The 21812-nt window shown below is 36.5% G+C and overlaps 1 protein-coding gene across 1 annotated transcript in view; it reads left to right on the forward strand.

The window, feature by feature from the left end:
• Positions 1-21812, forward strand: part of cdkal1 (CDK5 regulatory subunit associated protein 1-like 1) — a 410621-nt gene that overhangs the window by 126807 nt on the left and 262002 nt on the right. The window contains exon 8 of the mRNA XM_041248498.1: positions 19997-20100. Within this exon, the coding sequence (XP_041104432.1) occupies positions 19997-20100 (104 nt within the window). The remainder of the gene's footprint in view (positions 1-19996; positions 20101-21812) is intronic.

The raw sequence follows: 21812 nt of genomic DNA on the forward strand, positions 1-21812 counted from the left end.
TGTCCTAAAGTGGCTATCTTTCACAACCCTTCACGCTATGTCAGTCATGCACTTGGGCAGAGAACAGTGGTCTCTTTATAATAGTAAACCTTTTATCTCCAGAGCAGTTAACGTGTTTCTGTTCAGGCTGAACACATAATAGGTCTGAGTTAATATAATGTATTAACCTAACCCTATCAGTATTCCTACTCCTGTTCAGGCAGTGTGTCTCCATGCAGTGACAGACTTCTTTCGATTTGCAGTTCACTGCAGGATCTCTCTCAGTAACTGCCAGACTTGCTTTAGCTTCCCGATCTGCAGAATGAGCCTTGTCTGATGCATGTGATGCGACAGCATTGATACACATATTATACCCTAGTGTTCTTGTGGATTTGACTTTGGTTTTTATTGTAATGTTACATTCTATATTTCTAAGCTGGCTGACTATACTTGATACTTATTCCTGCTGAGCTGCACTTACACTTCTAGTTTATCATTCTGAATGCACCCGAAAAAGGCATTTTTAATATTATTTGTAACCTGTAAACCTTAGACTACATGTCCTAAGGCGAAAAAAAAAACAAACCAAACCAAACCAATCCACCACAAACCCCCCCCCCCCCCCCCAAAAAAAAAAAAAAACCTCAGAAAAAAATCCCATCCGTTGCCTCTTATTTTCATGTATGTTGTAATGAGGGCTTGTCACAGCAGGTTTTAGAGGACAGTCTGGGATGTAAGCATAAAATGATCAGTGAAGTAAGGATCCCAATTTATCACTCTACTGGCTTTTGGTTGTGTTCATATTTTTAGAGGTGTGCTGTGGTAAAGGGTGCTTGAGGTTGTGTCTTTTGAACTTTTAAAAAGTGTCATCTGTGACCACAGCTCATATTCAGACACCTTGTACCTTTATGGAACTGTCATTTTCAATTATAGAGGGCTGCAAAAATAAGAGCGAATAACCTCTTTAAGTCTTTAAGAGGAACACTGGAAGGATGGGCACACTTTCCTGTTGTACTGTACAGTAGACTGCAGTGTGCAGATTCATATTAAGCCTTTACAGTCTTGATAATGCAAAGTCTATAGTTAGGATTTTGCTTTCTGTTTTTTCATTTTCAAAAATCTTCAGCCTTTTTGTTGCTGTGATCTTTGTTTCTACTCTTTCTGTCATACTGGTATGACATTTCATTTTGATGTGTTGAGACAGCTCAAATTTAATAACAGTACAGATAGGAAAAACAGACCCCTTTTGCAACAAAATAAAATAAAGGCAGCACCAAAATAAATCCTTATGATAGTGCTCTCTCTCTCTCTATAGTACCAGTCAAAAGTTTGAGTACACCTGCTTGAAACCAGGTTTTTCATGATTAGCTATGCTTTTAATTGTATAAACTTATCTATAAACACTTAATATTTCATTATATGATACGTGTACTTATATAAGCTGATAATCATAAGTGAATTGCATTCAAAAATGTAATTTTTAAATGAAAATGGAAATCTTGTCAATTTCAGTGAAATGGTCACCCAAAGCAAGGGGATTTCAGTCTGAAGCCCTAGTCAGTTAAAAGTCTGAAATGTGTATAACACGGTGTTAGAACACTGGCTAAAGTATAAAAGTGTCTTTGTTAGATGTTCTTTGAGTTAATTAGCATGTTACCTAATTAACCTTTTGTCACCAATTATTGTTAACAGGTGAGGGTCCATGATTACTATAAATATAGGTAGCATAGTCGCAAGTTTGTCATTCCTGAATGTAAGGGAGCAGAAAATGGCAATACGTTTAGTTAAGCAAAGAAAAAATCTGTAATTACTTTAAGAAATGAAGGCCAATCTTTAAGACAAATCGCAAGAACTTTGCAAGTGTCTAACTGCTGTGGCCAAGACGATCAAATGATTTGAAGAAACTGGCACTCATGAGGACCGAACAAGGTCAGGCAGGCCAAGGGTGACCTCAGAATAAGAGAACAAGTTCATTCGAGTCACAAGTCTGCGAAACCAGTGATTAACTGCCCCTCAAATACAAGCTCAGCTAAATGCTACTAAAAGTACAGATGTTTAAACATCAACTGTTTACAGGAGATTGCGTGAAGCTGGTCTAACTGGAAGAATCGCTGCAAAGAAACCATTGTTAAGGGTGCAGAATAAAAGGAAGAGACTTGCCTGGGCCAAAAAACACAGAAACTGGACGCTTGACTTATGGACTGAGGAGTCAAAATTTGAAATATTTGGGTCCAACCACCGAGTATTTGTAAGACGCAGAGAGGGTGAGAGCATGAGTTCTGCATGTGTGGTTCCCACTGTCAAGCATGGAGGAGGCAGTGTCATGGTGTGGGGTTGCTTTGCTGGTGACTGAGTTGGTGATCTTTACCAAGTCCATGGCAAGCTCAACCAGCATGGCTATCATAGCATACTTCAGAGGCATGCCATTCCTTCAGGATTACAGCTGGTTGGGCTGTCCTTCGTTCTTCGCAAGGTAATGACCCGAAACACACCTCAAAGTTGTGCAAGAGCTATCTGGCGAAGAAGGAAAGTGAAGGACAACTCATCTAATGACCTGGCCTGCCCAGTCTCCAGACCTCAATTCCATAGAACCTGTATTAGACGAACTGGACAGAAGGGTAAAAGCAAAGCTACCCATGAGTGCCCTATATCTCTGGAAATTGCTGCAGAAGAGCTGGGAAGACATGTTGAGTGATTTCCTGCTGAAACTTGTTAACTGAATGCCTCGTGTTTGTGAGACTGTTATTAAGGCAAAGGGTGGCTATTTTGAGGAATCCAAGATTTAGAGACAATTTTTAATTTTCTTGAACATTGCTTTGATACTCCTTATGTTTTATATATTGTAACACTTGTTTTCCTTTTCAAGTATTTACAGAAAGGTATATGACGTCAATTATGAAAAAAACCTAGTTTCCAGCAAGTGTGCTCAAACTTTTGACTGGTACTGTGTGTGTGTGTGTCTGTCTGTCTGTCTATCTATCTATCTATCTATCTATCTATCTATCTATCTATCTATCTATCTATCTATCTATCTATCTATCTATCTATCTATCTATCTATCTATCTATCTATCTATCTATCTATCTATCTATCTATCTATCTATCTATCTATCTATCTATCTATCTAAAGAATCATTTTTAGATATATTAGACACACACAATCACAGGGTGATTTAAGAAGTCACTGGAGAAATTGGATGACCACATTTTTTAATGGATAAACACAGAGGTTAAAGATGCTTTTCAAACATGTCGTCTTGTTTGGTGACTTTTGAATCTGTTCTCTCTTTTGATCTTGGCTTGTTGCTCCTCATTGACCTTTATGATCCAGCAGGTTGGTGAGTAATCATCTGGACATAGTTCACCTCATTGTACTTCAGCAACTCCTGCTGGTCTGTCACTCCAATGAGTCCAGGAGAGGCCCTTATCTCCAGGGTTCAGTAGGTTTGGAACATCTGTTTGCATTCGGTGCGTGAAGTGTTAAATTGAAACTTTAATTTAATTTGGCTGATTTAACAAATACAATGGTAAAAATGTATAATATAAAATGACCCTTAAAAAAAAAAAAAACTGTAAAAAATGTTGACTAGTGCCTTTATCAAGTTTTACCTTGTAGTATAAAATGATCTTTGAATAGCAAGATTTTGTGGTATGGTTGATCACAAGCGTTGCTGTGTTGTCCAGCACAAGGATGGCTAATTTTTTCATGACTGTACTGAGAGCAAAATGCCAAGATGGCCCTTGTCAAGGAACAGTACCTGTAATAAAGTTGCACTTAAATTATATTCCAAATATATAACACAGTTCTTGTATAACCAAATTGCATTTAAAAGGATTCCATTTAAGAAAGAAACAAATCTTTTTGTTTCAGATTTGCTTTAAAGGTTGTGTGGAGAATCACAGCTAAAGTAGGTTACATGATCTTGGAAAGTTTCATGGGCAGATTTCAGTGTCTGTTTATGCTGCATGGTGTGTGAAAAAAAAAAAAAAAGTCCAGTAGTTTTTCACGTAAACAAGTACTGTCTGTTCTTGAAGAGTATCCATGGATACGTCTGGCTTGGCATGGGAACAGTTCATACCAGGAAGGATCATCCTGTACTATGTTTTGTCAGGCCTAAAGCCGTGCAACGTTCCATTTGATTGTGAGAAAGCTGATATGGGGAACTAATTTAGATTAACACATTTCCAACAACATACACATTTTTAGGTATCCGATTGGCATTGTCAAGCGATCCACTGATACCTAGATAGTTTGCTGTAACATTATGAACATAATACCATATGGTGTCTATGGTGGAGTTGTGAAATTATCTTTTTGATAATTTTTTTTGCAGTTTGTACTTCTGTAGTTGATTGACTGTTGTAGCTTAGGCCATAAAATAATGTGACACATTGTGATAGTCTAATGCTTTTCATAGTCAGCTTTCTTCCCAGTTGTATAGAAGCGGAGCCAAAGCACAATAAATATCCAAACATTTTACCAGATCATAAAATCATCATTGATATGTTGTGGTGGGCCGCATTCGTAATGGCAAAATTGATGGGAACCACAGGATTGTGTTTTGTAATCCCCTTTTTCTGTTAACACTCGTGCAAGTTAAAATACAGCTTGGGCAGACTGGAAGGATTTTTAAGCATAAAAGCAAGCATACAGACTCCCTGGAGATGGCAAGGGGGTAGTAGGGTACCTTGGTTCCCCAGTAGCCACCAATTTGCCTTATTATGAAGATTTTACAATGGACTGTTCTGTTATAGCATCAACCAATGTCATACAAGGTAGAAAAAAGTGTAAGCTATTCTTTGCTTTGTTATTCTTTCTCCTGAAAATCATTTCAATTTGCAGGATTGGTATTAGTTTTTAAATTGAGGTCAACTATGACAAGTGGTATCAGTCGATGGAAGTTCTGCCCCATCGCCCCTCCCCCAACCAGTTTAGGTCCTTTAGTAGTTTTGTTGGATGTGAGATTTAAAAATCAACTACAAACTTACCTAAATACATTGCACCGTTAGTAGTGTTTGGGTGCGGATTGTCATTCAATTTAAAAACCTTTGAAACTTATTTTAAACTTGGACAGATGGCTGAGGATATTTCATCAACCATCTCCTGTTATTTTTGTCTGCTGGCAAAACGAAATCCTGATTACCTCTAATTTTCCACAAGCCTTTGTCTAGCTAGTGGATTATTAAATCTGTGTTTTTGTTTTTCAGTTTCATGTGTTGCTGGGGTTTAAGGAAGTTTTAGCATATACTGGAGTCTTATTGATACATTTATATGGGGTGGTGGGGTCTGTCTTGTTATTCAGACACCTCTTAAAACAGTAGCCAGTACTATACAGTAAAATGCTGTATGCTCTATGTTTAATAAAATATAGGTTAATGTCACAAAAAAAAAATTGATCACTCCCTTGGATCCTCACTATCTGTGTGTTTAAATAGAATACATTATTTAATATGGAAGCCTATTAAATGTAATACAATGCATTATTTAATTACTCTAGAATTGAATGTTGTTTCTGTGGTATATACAGTCAAATGATCTTTTTAATGAATTGTGGTTTGTTTTAACCAACAATCTATGTTGCATCACATTTAATTTTAGTTTACCAAAAAATACACAAGCGAACAGTTGCTCCACTTACAAATTACAGTAGACCTGCGATGACCTGCAAATGACAGGGTGCTTAGTTTCAATGTTAAGACTGCCTAGCAGCTTTGAAAACTGCTCTCTGCCCGGCAACTTTCAACACATCTCTTATTGGTGGATTATCAGGAACTAATGACTGCACCATCCAGTCAGATTTCAAGCCATTGGTTATGCTGTGAGCATTAACCAAGCAGGCATAATTCCAGATGGTCCTGTCTCAGTTTATAGACAGCACATTTGTTTTTCAATTAAATACAAAGTTACACTAAGCTTGCTGCTCTTTACAGGATCAGTTTAATAATGCCGTAATGTGGAGGCTCTTGTCCTGGATAAAAATCCTCTAAAGTACAGTTCAGTCTGTTGTTTTTAAAGCCTTAAAAACAAACAATTATTACACATTTGTTTTTATTGTTATCACATGATAACTAATTATTAAAGGAACGTTGCAATTTGGATATTTGTTTTTGAAACGCAGAATAGTTATGCCATGAATGTCTGTCAATTGGTTGGTTGTATAAAAAAAGATGCATTAATATAATGTTTTAAACAGTCCCTTCAGTATTTTATCAATATTTTATTCTATTAGACCATGTAACTACACTATTATTTAGATGGTTTGTTACTTCAATGACATTTCACATAACTAACATCTGTGCATCACAAAAACTCATTTACATTTAGGCTTCTGGCATTTCTCAGAATAGATTAAAAAAAAAAAAATCATTTTAATTTTGTTTTCGAGGGAACAGTGACATCATTCCTGACCTTTCTTGATTTGTAGCACTGTACCCCTTTTGTTTCTTCGTCAGAAACCGGTTCTTCAAAGCTACAGCTTGGGAAGCTGGGATACTGGTTAATGATTCAGGCAACAGCATGAACACAATGAAACTAATTTCTCTTCAGTTAATGTACATATGTTTGTAATTATAAAGAATTCTGTGTCTTCCTTTAAGTACCTAAAATCTGATTGACACAACAGAAGATGTGTTTCTATAACAGCTGAAAGAAATAATGCAGGATGGCATGCTGATCAGGAGGGTATACCACCCAGCATTATTGAAATCACGTCTGTTTTTACTAACCCTAGTTACCATAATGATGGTGTACTGCGGTCTACCTGCTCCTCAGGCCTTCGGCATCCTTGGAATATAAAAGTAAGAGGTTGCTTGACTGTACAATATATATAATATTATATTATATAATATTAATATATATAATATATATAGAATATAGAATATATATATTATAATATATATTAATATATACTATATACCGCACCCTCACTTCCAAGGGAGTTTTCACAAGATTTTCTTTTTAAAAAAACATGACACTGCAGTCCAGTACAGTATGTAAGCACTATGACCACACCATTTTAAAGCAATCTATTTTACACTTGAATTACATACTGTAGGCAGAGTTACTTTCACACCTATGCCCCTCTGCATTATTATGAGGCACAGTACTCCTTTTATGAAATACAAATACCTGCTGACCATATTCTGTATGTAATTTAGCAGTGGAAGTTTTTTTTTTCAAACTTCTTCAATCCAATTAAGCATTTCATACTGTTCAATGAGGGTATTTATGTCAAAATTTACAATTACAAAGAGTAGGCCTACATACACAAAGCCCTAATTTTTGTATAACTGCTGTTAATCAGTGGACTGACTTATTTTACTGTTCTGTTATTGTGTGAATTATGTATTGAATGAAACCATATTTCTCCATAAAAAATAATTATTGCTGACTGGATATTTTGACAGTTAATTGTAAACAAACTTCTTAGTCGAGTTTAGACACCAGTAGAAATGGAGGAATTGCAAATCAATAGATAAACAAAGCCATTCCATTTTTGGCCTTTTTCCTGTGCAGTTAGCATTCTTTAATGTGGGCATTACCATGAATTGTGGCAAAATAAGAAATGTATAATTGGAAAGCCAAGAGTGTCTGGTATAATTAAATTTGCATGCAGCACCTATAATATATATACTAGTGCGTTAGTCAAAAAAGAACACATCATTTATACAGCACCTTTTATATTTAAACTCATTCTCAAGGTACTTTACAATCGCATTAGGATGATTGAAACTAAGCCGCATTGTGAATAAGAGTCTCAGCTCAGCTGCTACCAACTGTACTTGTGCACTTCAGGGTTATCTTTTAAATACAGTGCCTATAGAAAGTCTATACCCACTTCCAAAATTTTTACCTTTTGTTGCCTTATAGCCTGGAATTAAATTTGTTTTTTTTTTATTTATCTACACATCGTACCCCACAACTTTCAAGTGAAAAATATTGTAGAAAATTAATTAAATACAAACTGAAATGGCTTATTTGGATAAGTGTCCACCCCCCTTGTAATAACAATCTTAAGTTAGCTCAGGTGTAACCAATCGCCTTCACAATCACACAAGAAGTCAAGTGGCCTCCACCTGTGTTAAATTGTAGTGATTCACATGATTTCAGGATAAATGTAGCAGTTCCTGTAGGTTCTGCTGGGTAGTGCATTTCAAAGCAAAGACTCAACCATGAGCACCAAGGTGCTTTCAAAAGAACTGCAGGACAACATTGTTGAAAGGCACAAATCAGGGGATGAGTATAAAAAAATATCAAAGGCCTTGAATATCCCTTGGAGCATGGTCAAAACAATTATTAAGAAGTAGAAGGTGTATGTTTCTCCAAACTGGATGACCAAGCAAGGAGGAGACTGATCAGAGGGGCTACCAGGAGGCCAATGGCAACTGTCCAAGAGCTACAGGCTTTTATGGTCAAGATTGGTCAAAGTGTGCATGTGACAACAAGCACTCCACAAATCTGGCCTGTATGGTAGGGTGGCAAGAAGTAAGCCATTACTCAAGAAAGCCCACCTTGAATTCCATTTGAAACATGCAAAAAAAAAAAAAAAACACTCGGGAGATTCTGTAGCCATGTGGCAAAAAGTTTTGTGGTGTGATGAAACAAAAATTTAACTTTTTGGCCTAAATGCAAATCGTTATGTTTGGCGCAAACCGAACATAGCACATCACCCAAAGAACACCATCCCTACTTTGAAGCATGGTGGTGGCAGCATCACACACCAAGTTAAGTGGCCTCCATCTGTGTTAAACTGTAGTGATTTCAGGATAAATTCAGCAGTTCCTGTAGGTTCCCTCTGCTGGGTAGTGCATTTCAAAACAAAGACTCAACCATGAGCACTAAGGCATTTTCAGAAGAACTCTGGGACAAAGTTGTTGAAAGGCACAGATCAGGGGATGGGTATAAAAAATATCAAAGGCCTTGAATATCTCTTGGAGCACGGTGAAGATGATTATTAAGAAGTGGAAGGTGTATGGCACCACCAAGACCCTGCCTAGATCAGGCCATCCCTCCAAACTGGATGACCGAGCAAGGAGGAGACTGATCAGAGAGACTACAAAGAGGCCAATGGCTACTTTGCAAGAGCTATGGCCAAGACTGGTCAAAGTGTGCATGTGACAACAATATCCCAAACACTCCACAAGTCTGGCCTGTATGGTAGGGTGGCAAGAAGTAAGCCATTACTCAAGAAAGCCCAACCTGAATCCCATTTGAAGTATGCAAAAAACACTCAGGAGATTCTGTAGCCATGTGGCAAAAAGTTTTGTTGTCTGACAAAACAAATTTAACTTTTTGGCCTAAATGCAAATAGTTATGTTTGGCGCAAACCGAACATAGCACATCACCCAAAGAACACCATCCCTACTTTGAAGCATGGTGGTGGCAGCATTATGTTATGGGGATGTTTCCCATTGGCAGGGACTGGGGCAATTGTCAGGATGTAAGGGAAAATGAATGGAGCAAAGTACGGAAAAGTCCTTGAGGAAAACGTGCTGCCCTCTGCAAGAAAGCTGAAACTGGGACGGAAGTTCACTTTTCAGCATGACAACGACCCAAAGCACACAGCCAAAGCGACACTGGAGTGGCTAAGGAACAAAAAAGTAAATGTCCTTGAGTGGCCCACTCAGAGCCCTGACCTAAATCCAATCAAAAATTTGTGGCATGACTTGAAAATTGCTGTCCGTCAACGCTCCCCAAGGAACTTGACAGAGCTTGAACAGTTTTTTGTAAATAAGAGTGGTCAAATATTGGCAAATCTAGGTGTGCAAAGTTTGGAGAGACCTATCCCAACACTCACAGATGTAATTGCTGCCAAAGGTGCTTCCACCAAGTATTAACTCAGGGGGGTGGAGACTTATCCAATTATGATCTTTTCAGTTTCGTATTTTTATATATATATATTTATTTATTTTTTTTCTCAATAAAAAAACTTTTTTCCCCTTAACAGTGGAGTATGGTGCGTAGATAGGTGGGGGGAAAAAAAATCCTCATTTAAATGCATGTAACTCTGAGGCACTGACACAGCAAAATGTGAAAAAAGTTCAAGGGGGTGTAGACTATAGGCACTATGTGTGCATCAAACTGTAGGTTGTCTTTGGTGTGACCGGCTTGTTATGCAGATGGACCCCCTGGTGTGTTTTCTGCAGTTAATAAGCTGCATATCCCTGTTGCACGTCCATTTCTGTCAATGTACACAAGAGTGTTAATTTTAATTTTTATAGAAGGCTAATAATAGGTGGTCGTTAGGCAGGTGGTTTTCATATCCTAAGGCACACATTACTTATGTATGTGACAAATTATCAAAAGCAATTGCTCTGTAGACCATTGTGGAGACAAACCTTCTCTGCAGATTTGCTTGAAGTAATAAGTAATGTGATGAAGTAATAAGTGATGTGTAGCTCACACCATTTAAATACCTTGCAGACTTGTCACAGCAAATGAGTGCAGTCTTGACTGCCCATGGTATTCCTAAACCCTTTTCACAGTGTTAGCATTTTGCTCTGTTTTTAATCTATACAGTTTAGTGTCTCTTCTGTTGGAATTTACACAATAATACAAGTCTCTGTTGGCAGCTTTATGTTACAACAAACCAAACAATAGAAGGAGGAGGTTGCATTAAACTCATCCTTCAATAACGCTTTGCTTAAAAACAAAAGTTAGATTAACATTTTGCCAATGGGCACATGCTTTCTGAACTTTTATATCCAAAACCACAGAAGCACATGATGATCACGTGTTGTTTGTTTTTTTTTGTTTTTGTTTTTTTTATAGTACAGTGACAGTTAGTCTTGGGAAATGTCTAGCTACAATATGTACATGTGGTGGTTTGTTTCTGGTGAGAGGCATGTAGGTCATGCAGTTTGTCTCTATTTCTGATAAATTGTAGAATGTATTCAAAAGAAAGCAGACCACAAGTAAGGGTTTCAAGTTGCCTTTTGCAGATTTGGCACATATGCAGTTGGTTCTCTTGCTACTCTTCAAATCTATTTTTATCATGTGCACTTGCAGCTCCTTCCAACACACGTTGTTTTTATTTTAATTTTTCTTTTGTGTCACGTGCAGAAAACTTTTCTTTGTTTACGCATTTAAAAAAAAAAAAAAAAAAACATGCAGGAAAACAAGTCTGTGATGTAGTGTTAATATTGTATTTTAATCATGCTGATCTGACATTAAAAAGCATTAGCTCTGGAAGCCTTCTGTATTTCTGTTGGCAGACAGCCAATCCGAATCCCACAGTAAAGCTTTTAAATCTTTGTCGTAGCAGATCCCTGTTACAAAATGACAATAACAAACACAGTATGGAAGGAGTGGCGGAGAAAGAGTCAGATAGCAACAACAGCAAACAGCTGGCTAACACTGTTTAGTACTTTACTGTTCTTAGAAACTGTGCACTTAAAAGCAACTAAAAAAAAAAAAAACATTTTGAAAAAAACATTTTGGCGTACTCTCTATTGTGTGTGAGCTTTCAGCACACATTACTTTTTTTTTTGTATTTATTTGTATTTATTTATTTAGATGTTTGTGGGAAATTGTTACTCCTAAAGCTTGTCAACAACGTATTTGATTATTTTAAAATGGGTAACTACTGTATATACTTCATAATGTTGGGGAAAACCAAACATTTGAAATTGTTTTTCAAATTGTTCGAACAAACTGTTCCCTCAGAACACTGAGCCCTTATGATCACACGTTGTGATTTGCTGTGTTAGATTTCCTGTGAATTAACTGTTCCTGCGGTTAACATAATATGCCCCTATTTAGCTAATGTGAGGTTATGTTATCTGTACCTGTAGCAAGAGTGAAAAATCGGGACAATTTCAGTTGGTGAGGGGAGGAAAGAAACCTTGTGAACTACTGCACAACGCAAGTGATGCAAACTGTGTATCTCTGTTATGTAGATAGGCTTTTTTATTCCTTTGCCTTCCTGTATGCATTGCACTTAGGCAAAAACTATAATAAAACAAAACAAGAGAAAAATACTCTAAAGTGGTTAACTTTCTTTACTGTTCAGATGACAACAAGGTTTTAATCAGCCTATCGGTGCATCTGTACTGGCTTTTCTGTGGCCTGCTGTACTGTATGTAGCAGGTGGGACAAAGTTAGTGCTGCATTGTTTTGATAGGTTGCTAAAATCTAGTTTTCACCATTAGACAAAATACCAAAAATGGACGACAAAGCAAAACAAGCCAAGTGTATTTCGGCTGAGGATCATGTCAAGACATTTCCCAAATAAACTAATTGTTTTACACATCTTGTAATGTGACTTAAAGAAAATATAATCGATCACTTTAACTTCAGAATCACACATTAAACAAAAGACTATTACAGAGGCTGCTGAACAGAACGTAAAATAAACCTCCGCTTTCAGACAAAGTATTCCTGTGTTGGTCGTACCAAGGTTAAATCAGTACTACAGGTAAAATCAAGCACAACTACCTCTGTTCAAACAACCTGCTGTTTACTTTTTAAACGCAGTTAAAATTTTAGACCCCAATAGGCACTTTTTCTTTGTTTTGACTCAGTACTGATAAAATAAATTCCTGGATGGGACAAATAACATGACAACGAACGTGCTTCATATATGGGCTTTATTAAAGAATGCCAGATACTTTTGGGTAACCAAGTTTCTAATCGATGCCCACATCTGTATAGTTTGGCAAAGCTTTGCCTTAACTTCCAACCAATTCAGTGGATGCAGACGTGCAGTCTCAATGCATGGTCAGGTCCACACCAGACAGAGAATTTCGGCAGCAACTGTTGGGAGATGTTGCATGCTTGCCTTTTAACAAATGACAGCGCTCTGTTTTAGTAAGGAAGCGAGTACCACTATTTTTAGGCTTTAATAGTGCTCTGAAGTATTAGGTATATTTAATGTTTAAACAGGTCCGCGAAATGTCAGTGAAATCCTAATTATAATCCTAATCTTAATTGGATGACTTGACCATGGGCATATGATTGAATCCATTTTTTCCCCACTGCGTTTGGTACCTGCACTGTCTTTCATGCTTTTTAGTGACAGGCTTGTCAACAGCACCAGCCATCATGACAGTTCGCCAATAAAACCGGACGCACAGGCGCATGCACCAAGAAAAACACATGACGCATACTGCATTATGACTTCAGGTTAACATGATTGGCTAGCCGCATAGGTGCAATGCAAACAACTCACTCAAACCACATGCTGTAAACCAGTATAGTATGCTGTTGCACCACGAGACAGTACAGCAGCCTCATGTACGAAATTTTCTAATGAGAATTTAAATTTTTTTAATCGGTACGTCTGGTCACCCTACGTACCTGTAGCAAAGGAAGTGAACTTGCAGTGTTGTGGCAGGAAAAATGGTCTTACTCTGCGTCAGTGAAAGCAAAAACATTAGAAGCTATACAGCAGGGTTTGTATGTTCTGCTAATGAGAGGTTTAAAAGGCATGGTTGTTACAACTATATGGTGTATATTTAAAAACAAAAAAGAATCTAAATATCTGAAAGTTTGTCACAGTTTCTGTCATGGATTAATGATAAAAGAAATATAAATGTATGCTTATCAGTTTCACTGATGGGATGCATGGTGAGTAATATAAACGGACTACAAACCGTAACAGTCATTGTATCCCTTCTGGAAAATCCCTTTTTATAATACTTCCCCTGCCTTGCTTGCATACTGTATACCAGATGGCATGGCCACTGACAGTTAGACTCCCTTCTATAAACTCCATTATCATCATCTGTTGGCATCACATCTTGCCATTGACATTTGCTGATGAGGACTGAAATTTGTCTGACATCCTTCTCATTCAAGTTGTGTAACATACATTTTTTAGGCTGTGTTTCACACTTTTATCTTCCAAATTCACTTGTAGGTTCTAATTTCCCCACACTTTTGCCTTCCTTCCTCGCTTTCTTTAGAGATCCCACTCCTTTTGTACAGAGATCCTGCGCTTCTAGTGTTTTTTTCTTTTTTGTCTTGCCTGTCATGCTGTAAATATCCTCCAGTGATAAGGGTGAAAAAAAAAACAACCCAGAACAGAAGTTTTTTAGGCTTTTGACAGGTAGGTGATCTTTGGGAGGAAAAAAATAAATAAATATTGACCCTGTTTCTCTCAGGACAGGCACAGTTGCTTGTGAGCAGGCAGTTGTCTGGTGTGCGAACTGTTAAACTATTACTTAATTGAAATAAATGTGGCCATTGAATTGTGTGTCAAATTTCGTACAAGTCTCAAAATAGCAGAATAACAGTTACTGGAGGTATAGCAGTACCACCAGACACCCCTAAACCAAGCTGTGCTGTGACCCTTTGTTTTTCATCTTATAATTGCTTGAGCTTGCCACTCCAGTTAACCCAAAATATGACTGAAACTTGCCCAGAGAATCACAGCTTCCTTGGCTGCTATGCATACCTTGGACAGCTCTTACAGCAACTGGAACTGGCTGCCATTTCTAAGGGCTATGGCTTAAAGGCAGCAGTTTAGAAGTAGAGAGAAATAGAAGTGTGTTCAGGTGGTGTTTTGAAAAGTGGTAAACATTCCTGCTGGAGGAAGGAAAGGTGGCATGCTGGAAGTATGGCACTGCCTGATGTGCAGTAGGGTTCTGTGCAATAGAGGATGGAAATCAATTTTGGATAGTTCAAAGCCATAGAGCACTTTCCTGGCATGTTTTTTATCAACATTTTTGCTGTTTTCTGGTATTTTGTGGTACACCTGTGACATAACACTGACAGACACCAATGACCATAAACAGCCAATATCATAAACGGATACAAATACAAAGACATGAACAAGCTCCAAAAGCCAAAGCACCCTTGAGAAAAGATGTTAAGTAAACGTATTCACTGTTCAGGAAACTGCTGGTGTGCCATTTCGATTGGCACTGGTGGGACTTTTTAAAGAGATCCAGATAACTTACTTTATTGCGAGGGGTGACGTAGAGGGAAGCAGTTGAAAAAGAAGAATATTCAGCATCTGATTTACATTAGTATGTCTTTTTCACGCATTAACTTTTAAAAAAAAAATAAACATAGTTCGAATTTAGTTTTGCAATAATATGCAGATTGTTAGGAAATGAAATTGCTGGTCCACATCTGTGTTTTAAAATTGGGCACTTTCACAGTGTTCTAGGAATACACAAGGTTACAATATTTTGCATTGTCTAAATTTGATGAAACATTTGAGACGTTTGTTATTGGAAGTTATTTCTCTGACTGAATGTAGATCACGATGGCCTACTGCTTTTGTACAGACCTCTGTAGAAGGCTGATAAATTAAGGGCATTTATTCTGAGCCGTTTTTTGCTATGTGGTGGTAACCTACTATCTCATAGTACAGATGCTTTTCTATGATTTTGTTCTTGGCGAGGTAATATGTCTATTGACATACCTTGTTTTGTGCAGTTTATTATCTTGTGAGTGCTACAGTATGTTCCCTGGACTGAATCCCAGATTCTTAATCGCTAAGCAGTTCTCATCCCTTTTATTGTTTGAGTAGCCAGTTTTACTTTCTAAAAATACAACAATTTATTATTTTTTTTACTGCTTTGTTAAGGTTAAACAATTGCACTGCAATCTTTTGAGCCCTGTTTACTTGCTACTGTACAAACAATTGAGCTGTTTCCCCACAAACGCTTCTCACATTTTGAACACTAATTTGATAAGAATCACAGATATTTAGACTTGAATCTGAACCAGGATAGCACAGTATTATTTAATTGAAACATTAACTTTCCCAGACTGCTTCCAGTGTACTAAAATAGTATGCCTTACCCCTGCACCAGTTCCCCAGAAGTACCTGTTGTATGTAACAGGACAAACCACTGCTGTTTCCTGTGAGATTTCACCCACTCTTGACGGCTTGTGTCCCAAAGGTAATGCAGGAAGTAAAACACAATATCTCATATTGATTTCAATGGTAGCTTAAAATATGGTGCTGTTATTCTAAAGCTTGATTTGTTAGTGTGGGGGGCTGTCTTGGGTTTATTGGTAAACACGGCAGGCAAAGACATGATTTGCTTTTAACTCATAACCTGCAGTCCCTTTTTTATAATGCCATTTACAGTTTTCACTAAGCAGTATTGCTAAATTCAACATGCTTTGTTCCAGTTTCAAAAACGTAATGATGCAATGTACTATGGCTAAAATGATCCTCTTCAGCTTTGGTATAAATTCAAGAAAACATACTCCTAATGTACAGTACATGAAATTGTGACAAAACAACTGCTGTTGACCTTTACCACCTCATCCAAGTAACCATTTGAGATATAGGCTTCACATTTCTAGGTTTATATAAACATTAATGTTATGGAAACTATGGACATTTTGGTACTTGTCTTTATTCTAAGATTCTCTGGGTAAAGGTCAACTGTAGGTGTCCTCCACGAACTTTTCTCATTCATTTCACAAAGTTGCTGCTTCCACTCTGTCAATGCATGATATCTTACAGACAGTTTAAGGTAGTATTCCCAGTTCTAAAACACTGCATGGTAAATATCGCTGTCATTTTTAAAGTTGTCTGGCTTTGTAGGTTTTCGTGACAGAGGACAGGAACAAGTCACTTAACCTCCTTGTGCTCCGTCTTTCGGGTGAGACGTTGTTGTAAGTGACTCTGCAGCTGATGCATAGTTCAGACACCCTAGTCTCTAAGTCACCTTGGATAAAGGCTTCTGCTAAATAAACAAATAAAAATAATAGAGATGGACATAAATTGTGAATTTGTGTTCGGGTACTGAAGAGTCCAAGGAAGGCATGGCCTGATTCCATGTCCCCCAATGTTTGCTTGAGGTGTGATATTGTAAGACATACGATCCTGTGAGTTGACCTTCCGGTGTTATATTATTTTTTTTTTTTTCAGTCTTATTAGATTTGCACCAGACAGTCATCTAGTGTACACTATGCTTTTAAACTAGTAATAATTCAACAAGTAATACAGTTATTATAATTGGTAAAACCAGTTATGTGGGAATGAAGGGTTAAAAAAGGCTGTGGAGGAAAAAAGTGCCCTTGTAGTGGAAAGGGTATTGTTTTATGAGCAGAAAACAAAGTGAACTGTTCTGGTTTATTAAAGTTGGTTATCTTGCATGCTTTCCAGGAAGAAGCCGTAAAGACTTGTCATTCTTTAGGGCATGGCAATAAAACATTTCATTTATGTTGCTACCTGGATGAGGAATCCTTGTTAGCCTTGCAAGTGAGGGTGGCTGTACTGTGCTCAGTTTGCTGTTTATCAAGCTAATTTATGTACAAATTTTAAGCTCCACTGGCTGAGGCAGAAGATTATTTAATTCATAGATCCAGTGCATTACCCCTCTCCTCAAAAAAAATGGATGTACTGGTTTTCTGCACAAAAATGATCTGCAATAAAAGCTGTGAAATAGCATTCCCAGTGATGTGGCCACTATGCATTACCCCCCCCCCCCCCCCCCCCTTTCCTCTAATCAAAGTTAATAGACCCTGACAAAAACTCATAGATTTTCATTAAACTTTATGTATTCAATATTATTGTAGCCCAAGAGTGGTTATGATACAGGTAGATATTACAAATTCCTTATTGTACAATTATTTTAATATCCAAAAGGAGATGCAATTATATTTCTTCTATCAAGCAATGTTCATCAAAATATGCTGCTGTTTGAAAGAATTCTTAGGTTACACCTGTCAACTTTCACACTTAATAGAATACTGCATAGGAAGCCATTCTGCAAAACTATAGCATTTTTTAAAAAATTAGTTAACAGGGATATGTTAATTAAAAAGCTAGCCTTCAAAATTCTTGTTTTTAGAGAGATCTGCTTTGCCTCTTCAAATGTTGGGATAGAAGAGCTCACCGGCAGATTTACCATGTAATGAGATGATTATTTTTTAAAAGACTGAAGTCATGTGAGGAGTGAAAAAAACAGCAACATAACTGGAAACACGAGTTGTTTTTTTTAATACTTATAAAACCACTTCTGTTCCTTCTGAGTGAAGTTAATGGGGCACAGAATGAGTCGGCCATTTAGAAGAGTAATTAATGAAAAAAATATCTCTTGTTTCTGAAGATCGAGACAAATCCATGAGCCTTTCTGTGATCCAGTGCAACACTGCGTTTGCATTGGCAATTATTTCAAATGCTGCTCCAACCTGTTAGATTAATTTATTTTTATAAATTGTTGCAGCTGATGTTTATTGACATTGCATTTGTATTTGATAAGGGACACTAGATTCTAGGTTTAGAAACGCATCCAATATAAATCCCCCAACATAAACCACTGAGATATAGTGCTAAAAATATAAATTGAAAAACAGTCTTTGCAATAGTAAATGCCTGTATCTACCATTTACCTCCTGCAGAGATTTGCCTCTGTGTTCATTGTTATTTGTCTGTAGATGCAGTTCAAAGTATATTTTAAAGTAAAATGATAAGTGTATCATTTAAAAGAAAATGCTGCAGTTGTTACTGTAACACAACTTGGGGAAATAAAAATAAACTAGTAAAATCAAATCAAAAAGCAGTTACAAGATATTTAGTGTACTGCATTTCTGGTTTATGAGTTATAAAAAGTAATGAAACAGAACATAATAATACAAAGTGAATTTAAACAACAGCAGTGACATATTTGTTATGAATGTGATATTTTGTACCTGTACCAAGTTGTTCTTTTAAAGGCAGGAATTCACCACAGGCCTGAGCTGTATTAGAAGACAGTGGCATCTCATTGGAAATTAGCAACCATTGAAGGGCATGTTGCAGCACTCAGTATTAATACATAAGGGATCAAAACAATTGGTACCCTGTTCATCACTGGGGTTTGGAGAAACCCATTAACAATATATTAACTTCCACTGAGGTTCCCATTCGTGGTATTCATGATTTTATTGTTTTCAAAGAGTATTCGGAGTAAGCAGGTTTGTTTTCACCAGGGGCTTCTACATAATTGCTGTGAAGGATAATACCATTGTTCTGGTGCATCTCACATTCAAGTGATATAACAGACAAAGCTTCAATTAACCAATTTTATTAAATGTTTAATCATGTTTTAAATACATTAATATAATATGTTTTTGTGTAAAATATATATAGTTCCGACAATACCTAAATCAGATTGTCAGATTTTACCTGAATTAAAGTCAAAGTAGATGGAATAGTCAGAGGTGAAAGTAAATTATTTCTTACCAGTGTAGTGTTATTTTCAGGTATGCGGTAAAAAGTGGTACTCAGCACACTGTGCTTGCTTGCGCATGCCTAAACAACTTCCACTAAGAAAGCAGGGAAGCTCCCTTTCAAATCTGGTACGTTATGCTGTTTTAATTGAATTTATCATATGCAATACATTGAGTTTTGTACTTCTAATAATTTTGATTTTTAAACTATTGAAACTCTAGCTCAGCATGTACAGTAAGCCCAGGTTGACTTCCGGTTAGGGTTTAAACCCCTTTTCTATTTAAAATATAATAAAATCCAGTTTAATTTTGTTCTGTTTAAATCAAAAAATGTGTTAGACCACCCTGCTAGTAGGTTTTTTCAGTTTGTCCAACAGTACTCCTCTCTCTAGTAGTCGGTAGACATCTCCTGAGATTTGTCATAATTTTGACTTAACCATTCTTCAGTTAATGTAATATTAAAAATAATGGCTCAAGAACAAAATATAAAAATAAAACAAAATACAAAGCACTACACTGCAAACCGCCTTTCATTTACAGGGTGCATGTATTATTTTAGCTAAATTCACAATACGAATCTTTTTTTCCCCCTTCTTGAAAAAGTAAAGTTAATTTAATAAAAAAAAAAAAAAAAAAAAAAAAAAGTCTTGGGATAAGGTCCTATGTACTGTGTGTTATATTGTTACATATACTGTATTTGGAGAAACGCTTATTCAGTAGTTAAAGAACATAGGACATTCACACACATATACATACGGGATGTGTGTCACTGGCATACAGGTACTTGTTGCTCATATAATACCTATACACATTTATATATAATATGCATATTTCAATTTTTATACCTAAAATGAGTTCAATTGTTTCTTTTACCCCCTTTTTTTATGTGATTAGCTGCCTGAATGCCTGTACCTACTGCAAAACCAAGCATGCAAGGGGTGATTTGGCAAGCTACCCTGCAGAGGAGTTGGTGGAGAGAGCAAGGCAGTCTTTCCTGGGTAAGTGACCATGGCACTTGCATATCTGTTGTTTTTGATACTTGTAAGAGAGGCTCAGTTCTGACCCTTCAATTGCTACCTCTTTTTGATCATGTTGAAATATTTGGAATATTGAGGAGAGGGTGATAAGTAAGTAAAATAAAATGAAAACTAGAACTTTTTGTACAACCCTAAATGAAAAGAGCATATGATTCTGAGCTCTTTTTATACAGTTTAAGATAGACGACCTGAATCTGGCTCTGACTCTTCATATGTGTATTCGATATGAGATGTTTGTCTGCCAAAAACACCACCAAAACAGCTTAACTATTTCTGGAGTTTTACACAGCGTCTGGACAGACAGGGATAGATCCTGGTTTATTAGCTGTTTACAGCCAATCAGGACTCTTGTCTGACAGGCCTTAATCAGTAAATGCACTGTGTAGGTGTAGAGTATTATTTTTGTATAGCATATTATGGCTTTTGTCTAACGATTAAATGAAAAAGTAAGCTGTTATCCATGAGAACATAAACATCTAATCTGATGAAAAGATGATTTCAAGTTGTTTTGGTTAAAGGTTGGATTTTAATATTTTATGCTAAAACCTTGTATGTGCTAGTGCTTGTTAGTTTAAAGCTGTGTGTACTGCATGAGGATAAAAAAATAGATCGACATACCTTGCTTATATTAACATATGATTAGTTCATGTTTATGACAAATAGTGAAACAGATCTATTCCAACATCTGTTTTTGCTTAATGTGAAATAAAGAAAAACATTTTTTTTTTTTTTATAATTTTATAAATGATCTATGGTGACCTGGAGTAATGTGTTTTTATTTTAATTTATGTTTTTGACTTGTAATTTATCAACACACGTAATATTTGTAATCATAGGGTAATAAATGAAGGCACATGCATATAAACTTAAAACAAATTGCAATTTTAAGGAGCAGCTTGATGTGGAATATCTACAGTGTCACAACTAAGGTAAATCTAAACAGAAACCCATTTAAGATAAATCTGATATTTCATACGTACGACAATCTTTAATGTGAAGTGATTAGCCCATGGTAACATGTTGTGTACGGTCAGCGCTAACTAAGGTTTCCTTTCATAAAGATGGTCCCATCTTTGGACTTTTAACATTTTTCATCTCACACTTTCAAGGAAGCACCACAGTTTCTGTTGAACGATCACTCTTGATTTCATACATACTCATTTTATTTCTATCTAAAATTAGCTGGTCTTAGCTGTTGGAAAGCTTCTTAGACATAACAGTACTTGTCCTGCCAAGTTGTCAGAAATAGGTTTGTATATTTTTATTTTCTTATTGTTTGGAGATAAAAACTCTGATTTATAATAACGTTGGATTTGGCTCCATGTTTGTTTTCCTTTCGGTAAAAGTGACTGTGCCAAGATTTCACATGAGAATTGAGATTAGTGTCTGTATAATTTTACTTTTTTTCCCCCATATAAATAAATGTGGTGTTCCGTGCAATTCATGTTTACAGTAGCCCACTCGAATCTTTATATAAAAAATACTTTAATATAATTTGACCACTTATATTGTGTAAACTGCCCACGATGATGAATTTTATCTGACAGGAGGGGCGCTATTTGATTTGTGTATTATTAATTGTTAGTGTTCACTTTTATACAAACAGTAAAAAGTAACAAAACAACTCTTGTTCAATAGAATGGTGTTTTTTCTATAGCATCTCTTAACCACAG

This window comes from Polyodon spathula, chromosome 4 (genome assembly GCF_017654505.1).
Source record: "Polyodon spathula isolate WHYD16114869_AA chromosome 4, ASM1765450v1, whole genome shotgun sequence".
Taxonomy (NCBI): Eukaryota; Metazoa; Chordata; class Actinopteri; order Acipenseriformes; family Polyodontidae; genus Polyodon; species Polyodon spathula.